Source organism: Pieris napi, chromosome 3 (assembly GCF_905475465.1).
Source record: "Pieris napi chromosome 3, ilPieNapi1.2, whole genome shotgun sequence".
NCBI classification, from domain to species: Eukaryota; Metazoa; Arthropoda; class Insecta; order Lepidoptera; family Pieridae; genus Pieris; species Pieris napi.
In genome coordinates, this window is record NC_062236.1 from 7152541 (window position 1) to 7170441 (window position 17901).

The 17901-nt window shown below is 33.9% G+C and overlaps 1 protein-coding gene across 2 annotated transcripts; it reads right to left on the bottom strand.

Moving 5' to 3' along the window:
• Positions 1-2678: 2678 nt before the first annotated feature.
• LOC125063472 (probable ATP-dependent RNA helicase DDX46) lies at positions 2679-17774 on the bottom strand. Of its 2 annotated transcripts, XM_047669935.1 has the most exons (18): positions 17577-17774; positions 17294-17485; positions 16941-17085; positions 16273-16462; positions 16048-16148; positions 15687-15810; positions 14754-14923; positions 14140-14354; positions 13091-13325; positions 12234-12395; positions 11686-11805; positions 10875-11082; positions 9971-10133; positions 7904-8115; positions 7465-7628; positions 6481-6669; positions 4575-4742; positions 2679-2950 (listed from the first exon to the last, which is right to left on the bottom strand). In XM_047669935.1, exons 1-18 carry the CDS (start codon positions 17588-17590, stop codon positions 2708-2710), a joined length of 3015 nt encoding a protein of 1004 aa, XP_047525891.1. In that variant the 5' UTR covers positions 17591-17774; the 3' UTR covers positions 2679-2707. The 2 variants fall into 2 exon arrangements, 1 of the variants encoding a protein (XP_047525891.1); XR_007119515.1 differs by lacking the exons at positions 4575-4742; positions 6481-6669; positions 7465-7628; ... (12 more) ...; positions 17294-17485; positions 17577-17774 and adding an exon at positions 3753-4268 and having other exon boundaries at positions 2717-2950.
• Between the last annotated feature and the right edge of the window lie 127 nt (positions 17775-17901).

The window sequence follows — 17901 nt, forward strand, 5'->3', positions numbered from 1 at the left end:
TCTATGCTTACTTAAATTGGTATAACATTTCGTTAAAAAAACCATTACGCTACCTCAGATTTCTGTATGTTTCGTGATAATTTTTTTCTTAGTTGAGTTTTTTTGTGTAAGGCGTGCATGCCGTCCTCACGAGGTTTTCCTTCATTTATTATATATTATTAGTAGCTTGCATACAAAATATCTATTATTATTTATCAAACCAATTTCAAGATTAAATGCGCATCGTTTTTGCTAGGAGTTAATTTAGAGAAAAAAAAAGACAAAGGAGTAATTTTGGCCGTTTATCAAAAACTAAATTAATGAATGTTCTTTTAACGACGAAATTTTAATAAAACAATATATTCCTGTAGACATTTTTGCTCCTAACAGTAAAAGAAGCAAACGAGCTCGCGTGGGTCTTCGTAAACAATGAAAATCTGTCAGTAGCAAGGTAGTGTTCAAGTATTACGTAAAGTATTTTATTCCTTTTGTAAAACGTTACGATGCGGGGCGGGGATTAAATTACGCGTTATTGTTAATATTTTTTTTGACTTACACCACATAATAGTAACTAAAGAGTCACTAGGTGGTCACGAAACGTTTTACTATACTTGGGACTGTACTTGGGCACTGAATAACGTTACGGCGAGTTACATGGGGGGGGGGGTCAATAATCTCCAAAAATTGCGTTACGTAATCCTTGAACGCTCCCCAAGTAACAACCCGTCTCTTAATACGTTTTCATTTTTATTTTACCCACTAAACAATATACGAAAACCGAGAGGTGATAAAAACATTTACGTTATAATATATAGCAGAATATTACTAACTGTTACTAGTTATTCATTCATATATTATATATATCGAAAAATATTCCAAGAAATTGTTAAAATTTACTAAGTCCAAGAAAACGCCTACTAGACCAGTGCAGATAGCCTTTAAAATCGAAAATTCACCCGTCAAAATATCTGCTTTTTTAAAAAAGTCGGTGTGCTTTCAGTTCATTGAAATCTCTACTTTCCCATGGTAAAAAAATATATATATATTACCATAGTAAATCTTCTCAGAAAATGCAAAAAATCGTATGCAGTAACGCCCAGACCCGTCATCCCTTTCCCTAATTCTACATCTTTTTATTACCTACAACTTTGCCATTTAACTTTCTTCGATAGGACTTTTAGTTTTGCCGGAAATCGAGATAAACCGTTTTTTACCCTTAAAACTCCCCCCCGACCTCAGATCACCCGTAAATTATTTTTCCTTTAATTTTTATAATATTCTCCTCCTTTTCCAATAGGTTTCATCCTACTATTCTTTTTTTAGGTTTCAAAAATTATCGGCACTGGTCTATACACGATATCTCTGTATTATGCTTTATTATAAAACAGGGCATGTGTGTATATTAAAGATATAATACATACTTTGGCGATTGACATAAGTGGGTATGTTTTTATAATATTTTTTATCAATGACTGCCATAGTAGTTAAAAAGCCTGATCGACTTCTTGATGAAATCATCGGCATCCAGCTAGATAATGATGATTACTTTACCTAGTGAGTTGCCTTGCGTACTGACTCACAATAAAATCGGATTAGTGGTGTGTAAGCTATGCTAAGTACCTTATACAACTTAGTAAATATTTGCAATGTAGCTATGCTAGCAGTTTTTCCTATCATATATCCCGTGGTGTCCCGATTATTTGTTATAGTTGTCATAAGTTTTTATTATAAAGTTCTTTCAACCACCACACACCACACAACTCTCCGTCCTTATTCAAACTCAAACTCAAAATATCTTTATTCAAGTGGGTAACCAAGTACACTTTTGAATTGTCAAGTTAAATTAATTGTAAATTTACATTTACATTACTACCAGTTCGCAAGTCAAGGGCGTAGAGCGGGTATTATCTAACTTAAAGGGCCACCTATTTTATACGGGCGAATTCCACTTTGCTTGAATAATTATGTAGGAGTAAAATTATTGATACGATTTTTTAACACTCCGATTTTCCCACTCTCTCATGATTAGTGCCGGAGTTTTTGGGCTTTAACTTCACCTATCATCTCCTCGATCTCCACGTTTTTCCTGATTCTAAAGCTTCCATCCTGCCTATTTGTAGGCTACTAATAATTTATCCTCTTTCATGGTTCGACAATATGGGTTTAATAACTGATTTGATACCTTAAGAAGAATCTATAAATATACCTAAACAATACCTATTGTTAGTGACCTACTCCAAGGTGGATGCAGTAAAATTTTCGATGGTACAAATAATCATACAAATTAAGTGTTTCTGCTGTACTTAGTTCCTATTATTCTGCGACACAAAATATATCTGACGAGTACTAATCCAATACTCAGGACAGGTAACAGGATACTAGCGGCTGTTTCACTTTGGGGAAATATATTTTCCTCGGGAGCCTGATCTCCTGTGACTGATACACGCCATCGACTTATTGGGTCTATGACAAGCCGGTTTCCTCACAATGTTTTCCTTCACCGTTCGAGCGAATATTAAATGCGGACATAGACAGTCCATTTGTACACGGCCGGGGATCGAACCTACGACATCTGGGATGAGAGTCGCACGCAGAAGCCATTAGGCCAACACAGCTCACATATTTTATAATAAGAATAATAACGATGTTTTACTAACTATATCACATAAGTCACTAAATCTAAAATAAAAAAAAACATGCCACAGTACAAGTCAAATTTATTAAATCATTATAGAACCTTATATCTAGCTTTGTTAACCATATGGTGCGCGGAAGTCTGTAATTTGAGCAGTTCTTCCTTAATAAGTCGAGTTATTTCAGATTTCGCTTTAGCTACGGCTAACTCCTGAGAGCTTTCTATAGCGAGGTATAATTTTCTTTCGCCCTCTGGTGGTGCTTTACCCGTAGGTACGTACGTCCCTCGCACTGTTATACCCGCTTCTGAATATTCGCTTATAAGAGCCAGCGCCTCCTGCAATTTAAAAAAAAATTACATGTAACTTACAGCGATATTTTTAAATCCAATTTAATTTAAAACCTTAAGGCAGTGAACACCGATTTAACTTAAGCTTATTTTAAAATTATTCTTGGTAATGTATTTAAATCACTAAATGTTAACTCTTTGAAGACGGATGATTTTACTATCAATGCGCCCATTAATACTTGCTCATACGGTGAAGAAAATAACCACGTTTTTATCGATTTATTGATCATTATTTTATTTATGAGTGATCAGCGCCAGGACTTTGTAACTTCCAATATCAAATTTAATTCAATAGCGCGGTTGTTTCAATCTTTTTTTTAAATATTTTATAGATAATTCCCCGAATATGTTGTCGTCGGAGGTATTAAATCGTTTTCTCTATCGTAAAACACGTCTCCGATTTTTGAGTCTGAGCAGCAGATGAACCACATCGAACAAACAAATGTTAATTGCGCATAGAAAAGCCAGGGTTCAAACGCACGACCGCACTAGAGAATAGCATGCTTAGCGATTAACACTGCTCTAATGAATTTGTTTCGCTCATTTATTAGATAACTGACAAGGACAAAGCTAGTTAGATTATTTATTTTATTTATAGAAGAATATAGAAGATAAACAGTGTTATTCAGTCAAAATTTTCTCCTACTTAACTCACAATACGCCAGACTCTTCACAAATACGCTATTCTCCGACGAAAAATCAAGAAAACTACTCAACTGTGGGATGAGAGAATGCCCATTATTTATAGATGGTAAAAAATTAGTATGAATGTTAGTTTTAATATATTTACCTCTGTCACTAATAATAATGTTTAGTGTAGCACTTTTGCCTGTTTAATAACTTAATACAGAAGTAAACAAAGGCACCGATCAATGCTAGTTTAAGGAACATGATTAGATTGCAACTGAGGGTTAAAATGTGCAACTCTGTATTTATAGGCGCATTTGAGACGGGTTATGGACAAACTATTTGCGTAGCGGGTTAAAAGTTATCATTTATTGCAGTTAATTTTATTACCGGACTTAATTAATGTTTGTTATTGACGTCTTAATTAAAAATACAGTTTATATAAATGAGTTTATTTTTGATTTTTTAATTTATTCGACACTAATCTATCAGGGAAGTTAATTAATTGCGAGCGCCCGTATAGGTTACAAACAATATTTTTCCGACATTCATTGGGTATTCTTGTTTCTAATCAATGGTTTTGACAATCACAAAATGACGGATTCAGACTAAGGCCAGTATTCGAGAAAGTCAATCAAACCTTAATGTAGTTTGCAGGTCCTTTTATAAAACGTTACGATGCGGGGCGGGGATTGAATTAAGCGTTATTTTATTATTTTCGACTTTCCAGTACTTTACACCACATAATGGTAACTTTTAGGCATAAAGAGTGACTGGGTGGTCACGGAACGTTTTACTATACTTGGGTACAGAAAAACGTTACGGCGCGTTACATGGGGAGGGGTCAATAATCTCCAAAACTTGTGTGACGTAATACTTGAACGCTCCCTTACCCTAAGCGTCACAACGTATTATATTTTATACGTACGTAACGTTTTCTTCGTATTTTATAAGGGATACTATAGAAAAAAAAAATTAAACATACCTTACTAGTGACCCGCCACCTGGCCTGTTGTGGGAAGTCATTAATTTCTAATTCCGTTTCGTATTTCCGGAATACCTCTTCCGCGGGCTCTGCATTCGCTTCATCACGAGGTTGGTAGTTCAAACGCGTATTTAACTTCGCCGCTAACTGTTCCGCTACTGTTTTTGCCTAAAATATTACATGATAAAATACATTACTTTTGTTTTAACACAACTAGCATTTAATGTAATATATAAAACTCTCGTGTCACAATGTTCGTTCCCATACTCCTCCGAAACGGCTCGACCGATTCTTATGAATTTTTTTATACATATTCAGTAAATCGAGAATCTACTAACTATATTTGAAACCCCTAAGTGATAAGGGTGGTCCACACCAAAATTTTATTTTTATTTTTTATGATACAGCATACAAAATACATACAACCCTTAATTACCACCCCTCTACGATCAAACCCTATTTTTTTATAGGTGATAATTATTTTTATTGAATTAAAAAAATGTTTCCTAGAAATAATATACATGGCAAAACGACGTTTGCCGGGTCAGCTAATAATAAATAATAATTTAATGACAGTTAGTAATAAAAGGCTTTTAATAGCATACACTAAATATTTGATAAACAAAGGGCCATGCACTCCCGAAAATAAAGAGAGAAAAACGTAAGTATTATTATTAAAGTTAGTGGCAATAAACAGCAGAAAATCCCTATGTCTGTTCTCATATTTTTAAGCCGTAAATAAAATTATATAAAATAGTTTCTTCATATTAATAACCTCATTGGGGCTAGTTATCGGTAGAAATTAAGAAGTACTTCACACTATACGTGTAATATTTAATTCAAACTAATTGTTTTTCATTCTCTTTACTGTTAATAGATAGGAACACTCTAATCAGCTTAGAGACATTTTCTCATTAGTGCATTAATAGCGAGGAAAATCGGAAAAAACCCGTTCGGGCTGTTATCAGTCGCGTATATCATTAGAAATGTTATAGCACATTTCTAACGATATACGCAAGTCTAACAACTAATTGGCGTTATTGAACATCCAAACAAAAAGATAAAGATATAATATAAGGTAGTTTATATTATTTTCAACGCAATGTTTTTGTATTCAAAACACCCAACTGATAAAAATACGATAAAAGATCGAAATCTATATATATATAATTCTTCTGTGAGTGTGTATGTCACTGAACTTCTCTCAAACGACTGGACCGATTTTGATGAAATTTTTTGTGTGTGTTCAAGGGGATCTGGGAATGGTTTAGATTCACAAATCAGCCCGCCAGATGGCGCTGCAGTCGGTACTTTCATACTTTGCTTTCCTAATCGCTTAAAATATCATGCAGGACAACGTCTGTCGGGTCCACTAGTATTATTATATAATTAGATTATATTACATACTTAAACATTTTGTATACAGTAAAAACTAAAAAATGAGTGCGTGTACTTATGTACGCGCGTTATAGTTAGTTATACTTCTTTGGCATTATTAAAAACAGTTTTTGATTGCATGCAAATAATTAATTACAATAAAATAATCAAAGACTGGAAAAGGAGTCATTATAGTCAATAAAGTTCAGTTTACATTTGAAAAATGAAATAAATAAATATTTATTATTATTCTCTTACATTAAGTGTAACATAAATTCTATTATTATTCGAATGTTGTTTTTAAATTATGTCCAATGCCGTATCTTACGTGGGCAACTTCATTTTGTTAATTTTGTGTCACGGTGCGCGCGCATCGTAAAATTTCACTCAATTTTTCATAACGCGCCTAAAGAAGTATAACTTCAAAAACACACGTCGAAATGATAACGGGGTTCGGGTTTTTGAAGTGTTTTAAAAATTATATTTATATTTAAGTTTTGACCATAGACAGTTTCTATAGAAAACTTACGGTAATAAGTGTATGTGTAGATGGTGATCCCTTCAAAATGGCTTCAGCGGCCTGTTGAGTAGCGCCCTTTTGTTCTACACCAAGACCCTTAGCGATATTTATCCTTGAAGCCAGACGTTTCGCCAACTCCAGTTTGCCATCGGCGGTAGCTGGACCCCCGGCAGGGGGCGTTGCACCCGCGACACCCGGCTGTAAAAGGCAAAGGATTTCTTAATATAAAACATGTTTTTAATAACTCAAGTCACTTATTGCTAAAATACAAATTTCACAAGACTGATCATTCCAAGTTAAAATGTCATTTAAACTAAGATATCATTTTGTTATTAATTAAGTATATGTGTATATGCAGTCAATATCTGTTATAATCGAAGGTACTCATATTTGGTCGTAAAAACCGATAGTTGTAACAGCTGATGACGTTGTTAATAAAAACCTAATGCAATAGAATTCAGCCGGGACCTTTGATTTTGGTCAATAAACAAACAAAACAAACAAAAATCATTTATACATGTAGGTAACACAATGTACACTTATGATCGTCAAAATATACATTAAAAATGGCAGTAAATGTAAAATAAATAAGTTAACATTTACTGCCAGTTCTCAAATCAAGGGCGTAGCACGGAAGAGAAGAACTGTTTTACAAAACGTTTGTAAGGAGTTGCAACCATTACACCATGTTCCACGAGACATTTTAAGTAATAAATAGTTAATTAATAATAATAAAATTAATTAAAAACAAAGATTTGTGCACTATCAGCAGGAGGCATGGTGAAATAGGAGCACGCACGTACATTCTCGAATTCAATTAAGACCAGTCACCACAAGTAGGACCCGTTCACGAGTATGATGCATGGCCAGCCATCGGCCCCCGGGACAGAGACAACCCGACGCATGGACGCAATATAACCGGTATGTTGTCCTAAACTATGTCGTCGTAAACGAATTTAACTGTTTTGACAATACATTCAATAGAAACCTTACCTTAATTTCTTTAACAATCTTCTTGGCAGCTAGCATTGTCTCAATCTGCTGATCGAGGTCTCCTTCAACATCCTCATCATCAGAATCTTGAAGACCCAGTGCCGCTTTCTGGTATTTCTTTCTTTCCGTCGCCGCCTGTGCCTCGGACTCGTCAAATTTGAATCCTAAAAATTAAGAACAATACTTAAACAATTGGCTTATATCGATGATATAATTTCATAAATATATAATACCGTTTATATAGAAATATAAACTGCATAATTGGACATAGCTTTGTTTGCTTTAAGTAAGACAATACAGGTAAGTAAGAAGATCATAGTTCGCGTTTTGTTCTGAGATGGCTATCAAAATTGTATTTGCTTATCAATGAAATCTGGACCAAATTAAGCTTTAGTAACATCAGATAACTATTATCGAATTATCTATAAACGAAATTTACCTTTCCCACTAAACCCTCCGCCAGTATGAACTTTCTTTCCATCCTTTTCTTGTGCTTCCTTATATTTCTCCCAAAGGTTCCTCAAATCCGGAGTTGGGTTGGTTCCAGCGAGTTCGAAAGCCCTCAATACATCCCCAGCGTATCTCCCTTGTTCCGGCGTAAGGAAGGTCCACGCGTAACCTTTGTTACCAGCTCGGCCAGTTCGACCGCATCTAAATCATGTTACAATTGTTTAATAAAAAACTTCAAAGGTCTATGGTACAGACAATAAGTTATGGAACGGTGTCGTAACCAGTGTATACGCAGAAGTATAACCTGCGTGAGCGCACTATTATCTATTTAAGTACCTCCGACAGAGAAAGGATCATCTGAATATGAAATTTACCACACATTCCTAAACATATAACACAAATCCACTATTATAAATTTACAATTATTATTTTACATAATTTTAAATTTAACCGATAAAGATTAAAGTCTTTCAGACGGCCTAAAATTGTCAAAACCTGGGATCCAATAATATCCAAATTAAAATCTCCAAGATAAACAATCCGCGAAAATAGAGGACACCGTGAGCCATTTATGCCAAAACCCTCCATCTTTTAGTCGATACCAACTCCGGGGAAATAAATACACATAATACAACTTTTTCTACAGCTGTGATACTTTTTGACATTCAACACCTTTTGTCTTCAGTCACCGTGACCACGCACGCTGTAAAGCACGCGAAACGTCGGTTAAATTTAAAATTATATAAAACAAGATGACCCCGTGAACTTTGTTTCACCAACATATATTTGTGTCAAAACTTTTAAAACAGACCAAAGAGGTCGGCCCTCATACAGCAGACTACATACTGATACAATGAAACACATATTTTTGAAAGAATCTACAAATATGTAAATGACAACCAAGTGACAATTTTTTATTTCTAAAAAGACGTCCAATTTCCCATCTAAAAACAGTTTGTATTGGGAAATTCAATTGTCGTTTTTAGTATTTTTTTAAATTATTATTTACGTTTCGTTTAAACCTTCCCTGATCTTCCACAAATATTTTAAGATCATAATTAGCCAAATCGGTCCAGCCGTTCTCGAGTTTTAGCGAGACTAAGGGTGCTTACATAAAGAAACAGGTTTCCGGTACAGACAAATCTGTACGGGTCGGTACCGATCGGTACAGTGTTGACTCGCATAAAGAAACAGGTGAATCTGTCCTTAGTGACAATCATGGCCTCCAGTTCGTCGGACGAAGATTTTTTACTTTTAGAAAGTACTTACGTCAAATATAGAAAGAGAAGAACAGTTAGTGTATCTGATATTAACAGAAAAAGAACTAAATATGGAACATATTATCATTTATTCTTAAAAGATATAAAGGACGATGAAAAGGAGTTTTATGATTATACAAGGATGACTCAAGAAACATTTTACTACATATTAAATTTAATCGAACATCGCTTAATTAAGAAATGGTGTAACTGGCATGTTCAACCAATTTCACCTGAAGAAAGACTCGTTATCACTATTAGGTAAGTAATGAATAATATTTATTAGTATAAAAATATGCGTAATATAGGTACTGGGTGGTATAATTTCAAAATGAAATGTCTTCTATACCGCTTATAATCGGGGTGTCCACAGCCAATGTTCAAAAAAATTCCATTTTTAATATTATTAAACACACCCTACACCAGTAAATGCTTAAACCCGTATGGCACGGTCCAGGTAGTCGGCACCGACAAGTTACAACCTGTTTCTTTATAAGTGAGTGAATAGGATTATATTGAAATATTATACCTGCGCTGATCGGTACCGACCCGTACAGATTTGTCTGTACCGGAAACCTGTTTCTTTATGTAAGCACCCTAACGAACAGCAATTCATTTATATATATATATAGATATAGATAATTGTAAATTTATAATAATACATAACTTCAATCAGGTAAAAAAGTGTTTTCTTTAAATGTGTAAAGGTTATGTCAATAAAATACAAATCCTACACTAATATCACAAACACATACATACAAATAATTTGCCTTTTAAAAGTCGGATAAAAACATTACCTATGAACATAATCCTCATAGTGATTCGGACAGTCGTAGTTAACAACCAGAACCAATTGCTTGACGTCCAAGCCTCGAGCCGCTACACTCGTCGCCACGAGGAGTTTCACTTTGCCATTCTTGAAGTCGACGATCGTCGAGTCCCTGTCGAATTGATCAATACCTGTAACAGAGCGTTATTAATATTCGAGCAGAGGCTTTAGCATGACATCTAAAATCGAACAGATAGTAACGTGTTACATTTTTGTATGGACAACGCTTTTTAAACGCCCCCCCTCATGTAACGCACCGTAACGTTTTACTGTACCCAAGTATAGTAATGTTCAGGTACATCGGTCTTATCATCATGAGCCTAGCCTGCCACCTTCAATAGGTGAAGGCTAGGCAGGCTAGGCTCTTTTATACCTAAAAGTCGAAAATAATAATTATAATAACGCGTAATTCAATCCCCGCCCCGCACCGTAACGTTTTACAAAAGGACCCCCCCCCCCCCAAAATTCGTTTCGTAAAACTTGAACGCTCCCTAGAATATGAGTAACTATACAAATAATGTATCGATGTCGATGTTGTTATCTGACGTATACGACTGTTAAATAGACCCAGAAATGAAAATATACAGAGGCGTAAAACTAGAATATTTATAACGATTTCACAGAATATTATTCAATGAAGGCAATTGATTAAATGAGAATGAATAATAATTTATCTCTATATGTTGTCCCTATCATGTTATTGATTTTTGAGATCATGACATGCGTGCACGTTTTCTTAGTATTTTGCTTTCACCATAAGCAATTACTAGTAACGCACAAAGAAAGAAAAAAATATTGAACCACAGCTGGCGTTTTAATACTAAGTTAAATTACAACCTACTAACACTCAATTCCTTTTTACACCAACATACCTCCATGCAAGCTCATACAAGAATAGGAGGCCTTCATAAGGTCCTTGAGTAGACTGTCAGCATTCTCCTGTTTATCCACGAAAACGATGATACTTCCCAAATGGCTGTACAGTCCCAATAATTCCAGAAGTTTGAAGAATTTCGCATCTTCTTCCAATATTGCCACGTGCTGTTCTACTTCTTTGCACACTACACTGCGACCGCCGACCTATTTATTACATAATACATTAGATGAAAAAATTACAGATCAAAAAGGTAACCTCCTCCTCAAAAATACTTCTTTTTATTAAACTAATTGAGTAGACATTTATGAGCATACGCAGATTAAATCGAGATATATTGTCCGGCAAATAAGTTTGTCAATATCACATACACAGAATAATTTCTTGATTTATTTTAATTCATAATTACGTTATATATTTTATATCAGTTAAGTGAGCGTTCAAGTATTACGTAACGAATTTTTTGGGTCATTTTGTGAAACGTTATGATGCGGGACGGGAATTGAATTACGCGTTATTGTTAATATTATTTTCGACTTTCCAGTACTTTACACCACATAATGGTAACTTTTAGGTATAAAGACTCGCTAGGTGGTCACGAAACGTTTTACTATTGGGTACAGAAAAACGTTACGGCGCGTTACATGGGGGGGGGGGGGGGTTTAATAATCGCCAAAAATTGCGTGACGTAATACTTGAACGCGCCCTAATACAAAAATATTAGAATGATTATTACTAAATAATATTAATAAAATCACAAAATTTTGTAGTTTTAAGGTGATGGTTTCATGATGATAAGACCGATGTACCTGAACTTCAATTGGTTTCTGCAATATCCGTCTAGCGAGGGCCTCCATTTGTCGGGGAAAAGTCGCGCTGAACATCACTGTTTGTCTGTCTGGACGAATATTGTCTATTATCTTCATAACCTAAAAATATTACAAATAGATAACAGCGCTGGTTACATACATACATACACATTTATGTTATTAGTATACTATATACTGGTAACATAAATCTTAAAATTCGAAAGCACATTATTAAATCGTTTAGTGGTATATAGGGTAGTTATGATTTTGGTGTTTTTTTCTTTCTTTCAAGAGTTATCTTATCTTTAATAGTATGAATACATACAAAAAAACGATTGTTATAGATATAAGTTAAATGTACTTTAGTATTTAATTGCGTACTTTAGACAAATAAAAATTATGTCTTAGATAAACCCAACGTAATTACGAGATTATAAAATAAATATATAAAAAAACTAATTGCTAATAATGCAAATAAAAAATTTGGTAATTTAATAGATATTGATATTATATCAAAGATTTTATAAAACTTTAAAAGCCTAAGTCACCTGCGGTTCAAATCCCATATCAAACATCCGATCAGCCTCGTCCAACACGATGTACGTGACTCTTCGCAGATTTGTGACTCGTCCCGAGTTGGCAGCCAACATGTCGATCATTCGCCCTGGAGTGCACACTATTATTTCAGCGCCACGTTTCAATTCCGCTATCTACACACATAATAATACATTATTTAGCATTTTTACAAGTTTTAGGCCAAAACAATATTAACTTATAAAAAAAACGTGTGGCACTCGGGGACTGCCGCGGTAAAGCTATTGCATATTTTTTTTTCAACTTATGCAATTATAATTATTTATTTATGCAGTATTTTTTTTTCTTTCATATTAATTCAAGCTTTTTCATTGATAAATTAATACAATCTACCACTCTACCAGACTCAGACTAACTCGCCTATATAGTCTGTCTCACTCTAACGCGCACCGGCTGCACCGATCTCGTCAGAGAGATGTGAATACGCAGTATGCGTTCTGTCCCGCTCTAACGCGTAAGGTTTTTTTGTTACGGAATTTCTAAATTCGGTCTCCACGCTCGAGGCCCGCGATAGAAGCTATGCAATAGCTTAAAAAATGAATGTTGTATATTTACGAAAATAACTGAAAATAGACTCTCCACCACTCTTTTTTTTTGTTTTTTTTTACAAAATGCTTTTTATATATATTGGGTAGTAATAGTAAATGTAAGGGATTACCATAAACGCCAAAACATTTTTTGACTATACCCAATCAGGTGTCCTTTAAAATAAGTCAACCTGATAAATTCCATACTAATTGATAAATATATACAAAATTTTATATATTGGGCTTCGTTTTTGAAGATTCATCCATGTATCCAAGATTCATACCTGTTCAGAAATTCCCGTGCCGCCATAAACGCAAACGACTCTTAGATTCAAAGATTTCGCAAATTTCCTTATATCTTTGCCAATCTGCATGCAAAGTTCTCTTGTGGGTGACATTATGAGGGTAATTGGGCCATCTGTGTCTTCTAAGGGCGGTTGGTCCAAAATATGTCGGAACATTGGCAATATAAAAGCTAGGGTTTTGCCTGAACCAGTTTTAGCTATACCAATTAAGTCTCTGAAAAGAAATGTAAAAGGTAAATACATTTTTGTGCCATTACTTACATATAGAAAACTGACCAAATTAGTTAGTTTTTATAGAAATTTCAGGGGATTTCTTAATAGGAAACCACAAATAAAATCAATGTATAAAGTCAGTAGAAAAATGATCAACTGTAGGTGTTGATAGAATAGAAATGTTGCCATGCTGTTAGTACATTTATAACGGTTATGTTCCGATATACACTGCGACCACTGTACAGAGTACCGTCAATTTAGTATACTGTGAAACCGTTTCTCTATAGCCAGCTATACTGGTTACAATTTAAAACGGAACGCAGTCCAGTATACTAGTCAGCTTCGTTTTTCGACACAGTTTTCAAATGAGTGCATCAAAGTTTTTCAATTCAACAACAAACTATTATTGGAGTATTATCGCATTAAAAAAATCTATATTAATATTAACTGTCAATTGAATTAATACTACAAAGAAAGTAAGTTAGAATTTTAAATGTTTGTTATTAAACTGTAAGTTATATCAGCCGTTAGGCATTCAAGTGGTTTTGATTGATGACGTGATCAAAGCACTGCGAGTACCTTACCTCGAAAACGCCAGTGCTCGCAGTAGAAGTATAGCGGGGATTTGTGACGTCATATATTTCCCTAGGACGCTGCGGCTGTATACTGGCAGTCATAGCGGAACGAATTTTTGAACAGTGGGAGCACTATACAGTACTCGCAGTGTATATCGGAACATACCCAACATTTATTGTTGTCTTATACAAAAACAAAGCAGAACTTATCTACAAATATAATATGAGACATTTTCCTACCTTCCGGACATAATAGCCGGTATGGCTTGTGCCTGAATAGGGGTTGGTTTTTCAAATGCAAGTTTCTTCAAAATATCCATTTCCTTCTTACTAATACCACAGTGAGCCCAGCTCTTAATAGGTTTGGGACATCCCTTGCCTTTCACTCGGATGCCTTCTAATTCTGTTCTGTATGCTTCCACTTCTTCTGATGTCATTCGAGCCAATTCACTAATCTGGAAATCAATTTTTTTATTTAAAAATTTAAGTATTTACGAATTTTAAATGCCCAATTCATAAAGTGAGAGGAACCTCGAATATGTACTGATCTAATTTGTGATGGCAATAAAAAATATTATCTAAATATGTTTAGTTATTGTATTGAAGATGATCAACACAAAAACTTTATTTAGCTTTTCTTTCTGTAACATTCTTGAAGTATTTACAATTTATAAAAGTTTAAACCTACACAAAAAATATTAATCAATTAGTAAATCATGAATTAAATTGTTTAATTATTAAGTTTCTATAAAATAATGTTGTTGACAGTGAAACTTTTGGTTTATGTTTAAATGCGGATCACTTAGCCCAAGACTCAGAATAAGAAAAAGAAAAAGAAAATAAGAGATGCTTACTTCAGTATAAAATGCTTTCCTAAATGACATGTACTCAAGGCTGGAATGATCCACTTTAGCTAACTCCTTCCGCTGCTTAGATGCAAGATTTGCGGCTGCATCTTTTATATCCTCAGTTTCCTCTTCAGATGAATATTCCAAACCATCCTGATTCTGTTCTATTAACTCTCCTGAAAGCACATAAATATACAAATTTTTACTTATATGGAAATATAGAGTGGATCTTTTTACCTCATCTGAAAGGGTTCTTAAACATGTTGTTTTAATGAAAAACCAAATATTGGTTGTAATATTTTGTGTTTATTCAATGAGACATTTATAATAAATAAAGCTTTTACTAAAGGCCCAAAGTAAGTACCACCAAGTCTCTGTAAACAAAGAGTTTAAATATTATTTTTATTACTTGGCTAGGATGGAGGTGTTGTATATGTCAACGTAAAATTGTAAACACCGTTAGATTGTAATCTATCTCGCAAGATTGTGAACTGTCGAAAGATTGTGAATCTCAACGCACTGCTTACAATTTAACGTATTATTATTCGGTAGATTGTAATCTATCGAAGTGAAAGTGAAACTATAAAGCCGACCAATCAGGGACAGCCTTCGGACAGTAAACAATTTGACAATTTGAAGATTGTAATTCGACGGTTTCACTTCGATAGATTACAATCTACCGAATAATAATACGTTAAATTGTAAGCAGTGCGTTTAGGTTCACAATCTTTCGACAGTTCACAATCTCGCGAGATATATTACAATCTAACGGTGTTTACAATTTTAAGGTGACATATGTATACTTAGCGGCCGGAATAACTTCATTAGCAAGTTTCAGGGTATGACGTCATCACAGTGATAGCCGTAGATTGAAAGTATTGCTACAGATTCAATCCCATGTTATGAGATTAATTAAAGTAGTGCCTATATCCCACCAACCTTTGTTTTTCTGTTCTGCCACTTGCTTTTTGGCAGTCCCGGTTAGGATAACTACACTAGAATCAGATGAGGGCAGATTTATGATTCCACGAGCATGGTCTATTTGATTCACTTTACGAACTTCCTGTAATATTTGGTAAAAAATTATTAAGGTATGAAAACTAGCTATGTAGATTATATACAGAAGACTTTTATAACATTTTATAATCCAGTTATGTTGAATTTAATTTGCGATGTTGCCATTTCTGCTTTGTTAAATTCATAAAACCACAATCAAAATGAATACCAAAAAGATTTAAAACCAGATGTCTCAGGTACTTTTTAAACATAAATAAGTTAAGTTTGTATGTCCCAAACTTACTTGTTGAACTTCTTGCATGTATGCATCAAGAGTATCAATTTCGTCTTCTTCTTTCTTCTCTTCTGCCAATTGCTTCTCTTTGGCCTCCTTATCTTCTTCACCTGTGAATACAAAAGATTTTTTTTTAATACATAGAAACAAACAGTTTATAAGCACAAGGATTTATATTATTTGCAAATGATAAGCTGTAATATGAAAACTAAACAATAATATGAAATTAAATACCTTCATCACCAGAGTCGTCTTCTAATGACCATTTTTTAACAGTCGGTGTCTGTATATTGGTGACTAAACTACCCTTTTGAACTTCTTTCTTGGCAGATTCTAATTCCTTCCGCTTTCGTTCAGCACGCCACCTCTCTATACGATCGCGACGCTTTTGCATTTCTGCTTCTAGTCTATTCTGTTCTTCTTCCTATTAATAATATTCTTACTTTAAAAATGTTAGTGATAGTTCATTTTAAGAAAGGGTTAAGCAATGGTTATACTTTTATAAATATTTGTTTACACTTTAAATCAAATGAAATTAAATTGAATATACATAGTTTTTCCATTGATATAAGTAAAGCAATTAGGAAAAATGTTTGATACATAACTATAATATTCTATTAATCTTTAAAAACCGAATCTTTCTATCTTCTGTTTTCACAAATCTAAACTGAAAGGCTCTTGATACACACTACACTAATTATTGTCAGAATAACATCATAAAATACTTTACTATATTAAAATTTTGTTACAATTTTACAATATACAATTATAATGCCATATAAATCATTCGTAAAGACCAAAATAGCAATATTTTTTTTCTTTAATTGATAATTTCGAACACATTATAAAGCTTTTATTATTTTCACTCAAAATAATAAAAGCTTTATAATTATATTTCTTACCTTATCAGCAGATCCAATGTCATAATCAGATTCAGCTTTTAAGGATTCCTCCTTTGATTTTAACCTCTCACTTTCCTTTTCTCTATCTGGTGATTTCTTTCTAGATTTACTACTAGAGCCATTACTCTTTTCTTCCCTTTTATCTCTATAAATAATACATATAACATTAAAAAATCTCTAGCTGACACTGGACTATGCAAAATTAGGAACAAGTGTTCAATAGTTTTATATTATAATATAATATAAAACAGAACTAGAGTATATATATTATATATTAAAATATTAGAATTCGTAATATATCTGAGGTGTATTGAGGTTATGAATATTTAAAATAACATAAGCACAAATAATACCTTTTTCTGTCTCTATCTCTTTCCCTATCGCGATCTCGACTTCGATCGCGTTTTGTATCTCTTTCCCTGCTGCGGCTGCGCTTCCGTTTTGATGTTTTGGATGGCCTATCACGGCTTCTGGACCGGGAACGCCGTCTTTTCCTTTCTGGAGTCACAGAACGACTGTGAGACCTACGGCGGTCACGGTCACGTCTGCAAAATAATAGAAATATGTTAACGTTACTCTATTAAACAAACCCATGTAAGAACTAAGTTTAACTACAACACAAAGTAAAACACTCACCCACTTCGCACCATTACGATTAAAGTTCGTAAAAAATTATCATTTCACACAATATTAGACAATAGGAATAGAAGCGTAACCTGGAAAGATTAAAATTTGTTTTTAGACGCAGTAAATTGTTAATTTGTTATTGGTAAATTAATAGTTAATTATTTAATATTTTCTTAAACACGCTTGGTGTTATCGCTTGTAGTTTGACAATTGACAATTTGACAGATAAAACTCAAAAGACAAAATTAGTCAAGATTCCTTAACAGATTTAGTGCGTTTTTCAATTACAGAGCATAATGCGACTCAGTGCCGCACAATGCCGCATAATGCTGAA

Excerpts from the sequence above, each read along its gene's own strand:
- LOC125063472 (XM_047669935.1), bottom strand. Across the intron at positions 17,086-17,293 it reads AGAGATAGAGACAGAAAAAG|AGATAAAAGGGAAGAAAAGA; the intron begins GTATTATTTGTG and ends TATTATTTATAG. Across the intron at positions 14,924-15,686 it reads GGCAGAACAGAAAAACAAAG|GAGAGTTAATAGAACAGAAT; the intron begins GTTGGTGGGATA and ends ATGTGCTTTCAG.